At 38.3% G+C, this 11848-nt stretch overlaps 1 protein-coding gene across 1 annotated transcript in view; it reads right to left on the bottom strand.

The window, feature by feature from the left end:
- The window catches only part of LOC103005370 (zinc finger protein OZF-like), a 29581-nt gene extending 18284 nt beyond the window's left edge, over positions 1 to 11297 (bottom strand). The window contains exons 1-3 of the mRNA XM_028167032.2: positions 11237 to 11297; positions 9860 to 9918; positions 7788 to 7914 (exon numbers count right to left, since the gene is read on the bottom strand). Of these exons, the coding sequence (XP_028022833.2) occupies positions 7788 to 7914; positions 9860 to 9874 (142 nt within the window). The 5' untranslated portion in view covers positions 9875 to 9918; positions 11237 to 11297. The remainder of the gene's footprint in view (positions 1 to 7787; positions 7915 to 9859; positions 9919 to 11236) is intronic.
- Between the last annotated feature and the right edge of the window lie 551 nt (positions 11298 to 11848).

The raw sequence follows: 11848 nt of genomic DNA on the forward strand, positions 1-11848 counted from the left end.
ACTGAAGCCTGTGCACCTAGAGCCCATGCTCCGCAACAAGAGAAGCCACTGCAACGAGAAGCCCACACAACACAACAAAGAGTAGACCCCGCTTACTGCAACTAGAGAAAGGCTGCATGCAGCAACGAAGACCCAACACAGCCAAAAATAAATTAATTAAAAATAAATAAAAATAATAAAGCAAAACCAAGTTTCAATTCATGAGCTTAAATTTTATCATAAAACAGCAAAGAAAGGAAGGGCAAGTTAAACTATATCAGTATAGAAAATCCTAAGATATCCAAAAATAAATAAATTTCTGAAAGCTAATAACCAGGTTCATCAAGGTTGCAGAATACAAGATAAATATGCAAAACTCAGCTGTATTTCTATGCACTAGCAATGAGCAATCCAAATATGAAATAAAGAAAACAATTCCATTTACAATAGCATCAAACAGAATAAAATACTTAGAATAGCTTTAACAAAAGTATAAACCTTGCCCATTTAAAGCAACAAAATATCACTGCAATAAATTTTAAAAGGCCTAAATAAATGGAAAGACAGATAATCTCAATGATCATGGATCAGAAGAATTAAAGTTGTCAAGATGGCAATACTCCAGTTGAGCTACAGATTCATTCGAACCCTCTCAAAAACTCAGCTCTACTCTTTTACAGAAATTGACAAACCAATCCTAAAATTATGGAAATGCAAGTTACCCAGAATAGCTAAAACAACCTTGATAAAGAAAAAACTTGGAGGGCTCACACTATTCAATTTCAATTACTCTGTTATGGAAAACACTCCTGTTTCTCATCTATATTACTGTCTCTACTCACAAAATACTTCTGTATTCTCAATACTACTTCACTGCTGGTCACTGAATGTGCAGAGGTTTCTTCCCACTACCAGGCAACTCTGCAATACAAGCAAGGTGTCCTACATTCAATTCAGTTCTGACATATCCACTTGGAGTTTGCATCAGATCCCACAGGCTAGGGGTTCAGTCCCGCAAGATTGCCTCTCCTCACACTTCAGATGTCAATTACAAGTCCAGGTTGCTACCTGTGCTTCTGACCAGCTAGCTATAAATGGGAGGTTCCCACATCCTCGTCCTCAGGTTTAATTTGCTAGAATGGCTCACAGAACTCTGGAAAACAGTTTACTTACTATTAATAGATTGCCATGTTTATTACAAAGCATACAACTCTGAAACAGCCAGATGAAAAAGCTGCATAGGGCAAAGCTTCCATGCCCTGTCCAGGAGCATCAACCTCCCACCACCTACAAGTGTTCAGCAACAATAAAGCTCTCTGAACCCTAGAGTTCAGAAATTTTATGGAGGTTTCATTATGTAGGAATAATTGTTATTAGTCATCAAGTCAACCCCTGGAGGTCAGGGGGTGGGCCTGAATGTCCCAACCCTCAAATCACTTGATTGGTATTCCTGGCAACAAGCCTACATCCTCAGGGGGTTTCCAAATGTCACCTCATTAACATGAACTATGGCATGGTTGAAAGGGGCTTGTTATGAATAACGAAAGATACCTCAATCTCTCTTACCACTTAGGAAATCGCAAGGGATTTAGAACTCTGTGCCAGCAACAGGGATGAAGACCAAATCTTCTTTCTTATTATAAATCACAATATCATACTATACTATTAAGGTAGTACTGGTGTAAGAAGAAAAATAGAGACCAATGGAATAGAAGTGAGAGGACAGAAATAAACCCTTACATCTATGGACAACTGAATTTCAACAAGGGTGCTACAGTTCAATCAGAAAAATATAGTCTTTTCAACAAATGATGTTGGAAAACACTTCACTATTCACATGCAAAAGAATGAAGTTGTAACACATACCATCTATAAAAATTAACTCAAAATGAATAACAGACCTAAATGTAGAGAAAAAATTATAAAATATACAGAAAAAAATAGGAGTAAATGTTTTTGACTTTGAGTTAGGCAAAGTTTTCTGAGATTTGACAAAAAAGACGAAAAGAGAAAATAGGCCAGCTGGATATTATCAAAATAAAAACTTTTGTGATTCAAAGAGCTCCATGTAGAAAGTGAAAAGACAACTCACAGAATGGAAGAAAATATTTACAAAACATATAACTGATAAAGAGACTTGTATCCAGATTATATTAAAAAATCTTAAAAGTCAACAATGAAGACAAATAACCCAACTTATAAATGGAGAATGGGATGTGAACAGACATTTCTCCAAGGAATATATACAAACAGCCAATAAGCAATTAACACATTACAAATGCTCAAAATTAGAGAGATACAACTCATAACTATAATGAAATCCCACTTCACACTCCACTTTTTTAGGAGGGCTAAAAAAAAACCAGACAGTAACAATTATTCAGGTACCTGTGGAAAAACAGGAACCCTCATTCATTGCTGGTGGGGTGGTAAAAAAAGTGCCACTGCTTTTAAAAATTCTTTTGGCAGTTCCTAAAACTGTTAAACAGAGTTGCCATATCACCCAGTAATTCTACGCTAGTATGTACAAAGTAGAATGCAAAACTGTGTGCACACAAAAACACAACTGGCCAGCAGCATTATTCATTAACAGTCAAAATGGAAACAACCCAAAGCCCATCAACAGAAGAACAAAATGTGATATATCCATAAAATCAAATATTACTTAACCAGAAATTGAATTTGATTACAGATACATATTATAACACTGATAAACCTTAAAAAGATCATGCTAAGTAGAAGAAGCCTCTCAGAAAAAGTTATGTATTTTGTGATTCTACTTATATGAAACCTCCAAAATAGGCAAGTCTCTATAGACACAGAGTAGATTAGTAGATTAGGGTTTCTTCTTGGGGTGATGAAAATATACTAAAATTAAATAGTGGTGATAGTTCCATATCTCTGTGAACATACTAAAAAATACTGAATTGTATAAATTAAAAGGGTGAACTTTTGGTACACGAATTCTACCTCAATCAAGTTGTTATTAAAAAAAATTCCAACAAAGAAAATTCCAGGTCCAGACTGCTTCTGTAATGAATTCTAGTATGAACTTTTAAGGAAGAAATGATATTAATTTTGCAGCACTAGGAATAGAAAGAAAAGAAATAGGTGACAGCAAGCAACTATTTAAGGCCTATGACTAACATCATACTTAGTTGTAAATAATAAATTCTTCGCATTAAATCCTAGCCCGTTCAAAAAAGAAATTAAGATGAATACAGATTAGAAAAATATAAAAGTATCTTTAATTACAAATCATACTATTTAACATATAAAGTAGTCTAAGGAGTCTTCAAGACATCTAGCAGAAGTAACAAGTGAAATTAGCAAAACAGAGATAAACAACATCAATGAACATAAATTATATTTCTACTTAAATGCAAAAAACAATTGGAAATTGAAGTTTTTAGAAGTATCATTACAGATAGCACCAAAAGATTTAAGGATACATCTCACAAAAAAGGCTGAAAACACGTAAGTGAAAACTGTAACACACTGCAAAGGAACATTAAAAGCTAAGGAAAAGGAAGGACATTGTTCACACATCAGAAAATTCAATATTATTAGATGTAAATTTTCCCCCAAATCTTCTAAACGTTCAACACAATCCTTATAAAACACCACTAGGGTTTCCAGAAAAAATAAATTTTTTTTAAATTTATAGGGAAAGAAAAAGAAACTGTAATAGCCAAAAGAAAACGTTAAGAGGACTTATTCCTTCTGATGTGAAAACTTACTGCACAGACAGATTAATCAAAATAGTGCAAGACTAGTATTAAGATAGGTATTTAGATCAATAAACCAGAATGATATTCAGAGAGAAGCCTATGCATATATGTACAATTTATTTCAAAAGGTACCAAGGCAACTGAATAGGAAAAGGATAACCAGTGAGCCAAGCAGACCTTTAGCTGCAAAAATGAATCACAATCTATATTTCACACCATTTACACAGATTAACTGGAAAAAGTCAAAGACTTAAATGTAAAACCTAAACCAAGGACATTTCTAGAAAAAAATAGAGGAGAAAATCTGAATGACCTTTGTTAGGCAAATTATTAAATAGGGGGTGGGGGGAATAGAATAGGAAAGTAAAGGAAATGATAGATTGGACTTCATCAACATGAAAACCTTTTGCCCCACTGTTTCACAACTAAAATGATCAACCACAGATTAGGAGAAAAAATTTTCAACACGTGTATCTTATAAAAGTCTTCTATCAAGATTGTATAAAGAACTCTTACAACTGAATTATAAGCCAAAAAACTCAACAAAACAAATGGGCTAAGGATCTGAACTTACTTTTTTAAAAGCTATGTGAATGAACAAATAGCATACAAAAAGCATCATTAGTCAGAGAAATGATAAATGAAACCCAAGTAGATATAAAAGACCCCCACTAAAAGGATAAAAACTCATTGGGTTTACAACACAAAATGATGGTGAATATTTGGAGCAACTAGAATTACTATAAGTTGTTAATGCCCACGTAAATGATACATGCACTTTAAAAACATCTGGCAGTTGTTGTTTTCTTCTTCATATACAGGCATACGTCAGAGACACTGCAGGTGTGGTTCCAGATCACAGCAGTACAGTGAATATCACAATAAAGTGAGTCACACAAATTGTTTGGTTTCCCAGTACATAGAAAAGCTGTGTTTACACACAGAGTAGACTAATAAGTTTGCAACAGCATTATGTCTTAAAAAACAATGTACATATCTTATTTAAAAAAACACTTTATTGCTAAAAAATGCTAACCATCATTGAGCCTTCAGTGCATGGTAATCTTGCTGGTGGAGGGTTTGCCTCAGTGTTGATGCTGCTGACTATTAATGGTGGTGGTTACTGAAGGCTGGGGTGGCTGTGGCAGTTTCTTAAAACAAGACAACAGTGAAGTTTGTCACATCAATTGACTCTTCCTTTCATGAATTATTTCTCCATAATATGCAAAGCGAATTGACAGCATTTTACGGACAGTAAAACTTCTTTCAAAACTAGTCAGTCCTCTCAAACCCTGCCACTACTTTATTAACTAAATGTGTAATATTCTAAATCCTTTGTTATCATCTGAAGGATCTTCAGAGTGTCTTCACCAGTAGATTCCATCTCAAGAAACCACTTTCTTTGCTCCTTCAAGAAGCAACTCCTCACCCATTAAATTTTTTTTAAAATTAATTAATTAATTTATTTATTTATTTTTGGCTGTGTTGGGTCTTCATTTCTGTGCGAGGGCTTTCTCTAGTTGCGGCAAGCGGGGGCCACTCTTCATCACGGTGCGCGGGCCCCTCACTATCACGGTCTCTCTTGTTGCGGAGCACAGGCTCCAGACGCACAGGCTCAGTAGTTGTGGCTCATGGGCCTAATTGCTCCGTGGCATGTGGGATCTTCCCAGACCAGGGCTCGAACCCAGATCCCCTGCATTGGCAGGCAGATTCTCAACCACTGCGCCACCAGGGAAGCCCCATTAAATTTTTATCATGGGATTGCAGCAGTTCAGTCACATCTTCAGGATCCGCTTCTAATTCTGATTCTTCTGCTTCTTCCACCACATCTGCAGTTACATCCTTCACTCAAGTTTGGAACCCCTCAAAGTCATCCATAATGATTAGAATCAACTTCTTCCAAACTCCTGTTCAGGCTGATATTGTAAACCCTTCCCATGAATCACAAATGTTCTTAATCACATCTAGAATGGTCAACCCTTTCCAGAAGGTTCTCAATTGACTCTGCCCAGACCCACAGAGGTATCACTATCTATGGCAGCCATAGCTTTACAAAATATATTTTTTAAATAATAAGACTTGAAAGTCAAAACAACTCAACACATGGGCTGCAGAATGGATGTTGTGTTAGCAAGCATAAACATACTAATCACATTGTACATCTCCATCAGAGCTCTTGAGTGACCAGGTGCATAATCAATGAGCATGTTTTGAAAGAAATCTTTTTTCTGAGCAGTAGGTCTAACAATAGGCTTAAAATACTCAGTAAATCATGTTGTCAACATACGTGCTGTCATCCAGGCTTTGTTGTTCCATTTCCAGAGCACAGGCAAAGTAAATTCAGCATAATTCCTAAGGCCCCTAGAATTTCTGGAACGGTAAATGAGCCCTAGATTCAAATTAAAGTCACCAGCTGCATTAGCTTGCAACAAGAGAGTCAGTCTATCCCTTGAAGCTTTGAAGCCAGGCGTTGACTTCTCCTCTCTACGTATGAAAGTCCTAGATGGCATCTTTTCCAATAGAAGAGTATTTCACCTACATTAAAACTCTGTTGTGTAGTGTAGCCACCTTCATTAATCATCTTAGCTAGATCTTCTGGATAACTTGCTGCAGCTTCTACATCAGCACTTGCTGCTCCCCCTTGCACGTTCATCTTATAGAGACGGCTTCTTTCCTTAACCCTCATGAACCAACCTATAATAGATTCAAACTCTTCTGCAGGTTCCTTGCCTCTCTCAGCCTTTACAGAATTGAAGAGAGTTAGGACCTTGCCCTGGATTACACTTTGGCTTAAGGGAATGTTGTTTGACCTTTTATCCAGGACGCTAAAATATTCTCCATATCAGTAATCAGGCTGTTTCACTTTCTTATCATTCATGTGTTCACTCGAGTTATCACTTTAATTGTCCTTCAAGAACTTTTCTTTTGCATTCACAACTTGGCTAACTGGTGCGATGAGCCTAGCTTTCAGTATATCTCGGCTTTCGACATGCCTTCCTTACTAATAATTTCTATTTTTTAATTTAAAGTAAGTGGCATGTAACTCTTCCTTTCACTTGAACACTTACAAGCCATTGTAGGGTTATTAATTGGCCTGATTTCAATATTATTATGTCTCAGGAAATAGGAGGCCTGAAGAGAAAGAGAGAGATGGGGGAATGGCCAGTCAGCGGAGCAGTCAAAACACACACATATTTATCAATCAAGTTTGCCATCTCATACGGGTGCAATTCATGGTGCCCCGAAACAATCACAACAGATCACCATAACAAATATAATAATGAAAGAGTCTGAAACGTTGTGAGAATTACCAAAACATGACACAGAGACAGAAAGTGAGCAAATGCTGTTTGAAAACTGGCAGCAAGAGACAGGGTTGGACCCAAGGGGCTGCCACAAACTTTCCATTTGTAAAAAAAAGTAACAGCTGAGAAGCCTAATAAAGTAAAGCACAATAAAACCAGGTATTCCTGTAGGTATAAATACTTGCCGTAAGACACAGGAAACAACAACTAGGGTCTTTACACAAAGGTATGAAAACATAGCCACACACAGACTTGGACTTAAATATTCATAGCACCTTTACTTATGATAGCACCAAAGCAAAGAGGACCTCATGTCTTATCAACAACTGAAAATACATGCCATAGAACGAAACATTACTCATCACTATAAAGAATAAATACAGACACACACAACAATATCCATGAATCTCCAAAGAATTACGCTAAGGGAAAGAAGCCATACAGACAGTATATAAAGTGTGATTCCATTTATAAGAATTTTCAAAAAAGGCAAAAGTATTGAAATAGAAAGAGGATCAGTGATTATCATAAAATGGGTGGGAAGAGAGGACTGAGAAAGGCCATAAGGAAAATTTTCACATGATAGAAATATCTGTATGGTTTTGGTGGTATAGCCATACACATTTTTCAAAAGTCACTGAATTATACATAGAAATTTGTTGAATTTTATTTTCTGTTAATTATACCTCAATATAGATGATTTTTTAAAAAACAGGAGAAGAAACAGAAAATCAAATACACTGTAGGCAGTCGCATGATAAAGTAGGCTCACCCAATGAGACAAGGTGGCTGTAGTTCTCCAGCATCACATCTCTGTACAGGGTCCGCTGAGCAGAGTTCATACACTGCCACTCCTCCTGGGTAAACTCCACAGTCACGTCCTTGAATGACACTGATGTCTGTGAAAGCACATTTCTCATCAATCTGAAGAATTCAAAATTAGGTGACATGGATAATACCTTTGGAATGTAAGATAAAAACTGAAATTTTTTCACATTATGAAAAATCAAAAATATCTGACAGTACACACATTATCTGTGATGTCCTAGGGAAGCAGGCATTTTCATAGTTTTGGCTCTGCCTTTAAATTCCATCCAAAATTTGATCACTTCAAAGTACAACTGCTAACATCACCATTTCTTGAAAGGATTACTGAAAGTCCTGCTACATCGTTTGTTTCCACCACTGTCTCACTAGAGTCCACTCTCAGAGTTATTATTAAAGTATAAGTCAGGTCATGTCTTTTCTCAGCTCAAAATTCTCTAAACAACCTAGTAAACAGAGATAAATATTGAATTCATAGATTAGGAGATTCAGTATGATGGAGATTGTCAGTTCTCCACAAAGAAATCTATAGATTCAATGAAATCATAATCAAAAGCTTACCAGGATTTTTAGAATCACAAGTTAATTCTAATATTTACATAGAAAGCAAACAACCTAGAATATGAAAACAGTTTTGAAAAAGAACAAGGTCGGAGGACTGATATTACTTGATTTCAAGACATACCATAGAGCTTAAGACAAAGAAAGTGTGTGATGTTAATGAAAATGAAACACAGAGATCAAAAGAAAAAGTCTAAAAATGATATATATAAACATAATGCACACACACATTTCTTTAATTTAGGTGTCTGGGCAATTCAATGGAGAAAGTATATTCTGACACAAATCATGTTAGACTAAAAAACTCCATTAGACAAAAAATAATAACAATAACTTTGATTCATACTTTGCACCACAAAAAATAATTAATTCAAACTGATCAAGACCTCAATCTGCTTTCTGTTTAGATTTTATAGTCATGTGACTATATCACCTATCTAAAAAAGAAAGTGACAGCTGGTGTACTGAAGTTGGAACCAGCAAAATGGTTGAGTGCATGCTCCCTCAACTCAGTATTTAGAATATACTACCTGTACAAATTTCCAAGCCCAACCTCAGACTCTGAAATTCTAGATTTATGACAGGGCCAACCCATTAACACATTTGGTTGTTTTCTCATCAGCATTCCCTGTGTTAAGTAGAAAGTTTAAATATATGAAGACAGAAATTATTGATGTAACAACAAATATAAGAAAACTATCAGCAAGGTCATGAAAATACATTGTAAAAACAGACAAAAATGTACAATTTTCTCTGAAAATAATAAAAAAATAGAAAACCAGACTAGATCCATGACTGTTTAAATAAAGTGACTCAGTAATTTACATCAACACACAAAAAGCAGATGTACTCACAAAGTCCAGTTTTAGAGATGAGTTTCAGGAAGTCTATAACAGATGATTTTCTCATATGAAATAGACAGAGAGAGAGAGAGAGAAAGGATACATGAAGGAAGGGGGAAGGGAAAGGAGAGGAGAGGAGAAAAGAGCAGAAAAGAGCCCCAAAGACTAATATAGCCAAGATACCACAGTTAGTCAGGGACATAAGAAAACAAAATTATAGGCTAATCTAGTGTGTGAATACAGAATAAAAGTTCAAATATGATAATAGCAAAAAGATGTCAGTTACAAATTTAAAACCAAAAACAAAAAAGGCTCACACCCATTATCAAGTAGGGTCTATACAAGAATTCAAGAGTAAGTGAACATTCTAAAATCCATTTAAGCTACCTGCTACCTCTAATATTTGGAGATTCAAAAAAATAAGCTATAGATTTACTCCAATAGATACAAAAAGGTATTCGATATAATTCAGGGTACATTCATGACCCAAGTAAAACTGATTATAAAAGGGAAATAACTTACACTGATAAAAGATGTGTAACACAATCTGAGAGCAATCTGAAATCAAGAGTTGAATCCATCATACCACTAACAGGGGGATGAATAAAGAGCTCACCTCAGATATGTTCATTTTCAGTAGGTCTTGGGAGAGCGTAGAGGACGGTGAAGACTCAGCTGGGGGGACAGAAAGAGGAAAGGGTCAGGACACCCGGCCTGCCTTATAGTTCCTACATTCACTCCCCAATTGCCTCAGCAGACCAGCTGAGGGGTAGCCTCCCTAAGGACTCACTTTGGCCCTTGAAAAGGCAAGGGAAGTACCCTGTGGAAGCACCACTTGTCCATTTTCCAGTTTGAAATGATCATGGGGCTTAAACCTACCACTTCTCAGTTGGTAAAAATAACTTTTTTTTACTAATTTAAACAATACAAACAAAAACTAACAGACTAAAATACACCAAAGGACATGTTTCATTAAAATTAACAGTAGAAGGAAAGACACAGCCTGCATCCTTACTTTGTTTGCCAAGCAAAACTGTTTACCCAGCAAAACTGTTTACCCCTTGAGTTAGAAAATCCACAGGAAGCCCAGTAAAAAGGATGGCAAGCTTTAAGACAATTTTTAAAAACATTATTTAAGTGGGCTGCAGTTTCTCAAAAGGGACTCTTGATAAGTTTCTTTTGATGACTGAACAGTATGAACGACTGTTCGACTCCTGGCTCTGTCACAATCCGGTTGAGCCTGGAGAAGTCACCGGCCCTCTCAAACTCAGGACCACCTCACCAACCTGAGACTCAAATTTGCTTTTTGCTTAAAGTGTGTCTAATGCAGATGCTCATACCGCTATCACGAGATAATTGGGAGCTTATGTAAACCACCCAATGAAAAGAACAAAGTGCCTTCTAAGTACAACAGCTATTATCACTTTTTCGGCGGTTAGTACCTGGCACTTGGCTCTTTTTCCAAATGACACCACATCGAATTCTCAGAACAACGCCATGAAGCAGGCATTATTCATAGCCTCCTCTGCAGACCTGACTCGCCCCCAGGTTACTTCTCCCGCCCACAGTACAGGTGACACGGCTGTAACTGACCGGGTCTCTCCCGCTCCAGAGCAGGGCTGCCCAGCACACCCTCCGCGCGCGCTTTCTGGCCCGCTCACGGCCAGCGTGACCACCGCGCTTTCCCTCCCACTGTCCGCCCCGGCGTCCCCCCGTCAGACGCAGGCGGGACCTAGCATTCCGTACCCACACGCACCGTCCCCGCTCCTAACGGGTCTCAGCTCCACCTGCCCCGGAGACCACAAGGCCCGAACCGGGATCGCCCCACCCACCTTCCCAGGGCCGAGATCCAGGCCAGACCCGGGCACTGCAGTCCCGCCTGGGCCAGAGGACGGCCCGAGACGTCCCGCTTCCGCCCCCGCCACAGGAACGCGGCTCTCAGCAAAGCTTCAGGCCACGCGAAGTCCCCGTCCCCGCCGTGCAGACCCCGCACCTGCGAGGACCGAAGCTCCAGATTCTACACACCACGATGCCTGTGAGGGCGGAAGGGATGAGGTGGGGCCTATGTTGCACAGGCGCAGAGGAAGCCCCAGAGACCAGGAGGGCTGTGGAGGGAGAAAGACTACATTTCCCGTCGCTCCCCGCGCCCTGGGGTGTCTTGAACAGAGCAATCAATTTATTGCGGCAGAGTAGAAATACGGGGGAAATGCTTGTTCCGTGGTCCTGGGTTCCCCGAGACCCCGGATCGGGTGTTTCTCCGCACTGTGGTTCTTGGCCTATCTCCATACCTGGCCTATGTGGGTGTACCAAGGCAAGCACGTAAAGGTCATGACTGATATCAGATTCTCCAGATTGCTAGATCCTGATAGTCCCGAGAAAATATCCTCCTAATGGAATAGAATTTTCCGTCTCTGCATTAATTAACCTACTTGGCATCAAGGGGGCGTCCTTTGTGAAAGACAAATAGCGTATTTTCTCAAAAGTGAGTTCACTGGTTTAGTCATAATGGGACAGACTTCTTTTTCATTTACTGCAATTTTGAAACCAAGCAGGACGCTACAGGGCTCTTCTGGATACAAAAGCCTTTCCCAGTCCCTTGCATCTT

The sequence above is a fragment of the Balaenoptera acutorostrata genome, chromosome 6 (assembly GCF_949987535.1).
Source record: "Balaenoptera acutorostrata chromosome 6, mBalAcu1.1, whole genome shotgun sequence".
NCBI lineage: Eukaryota > Metazoa > Chordata > Mammalia > Artiodactyla > Balaenopteridae > Balaenoptera > Balaenoptera acutorostrata.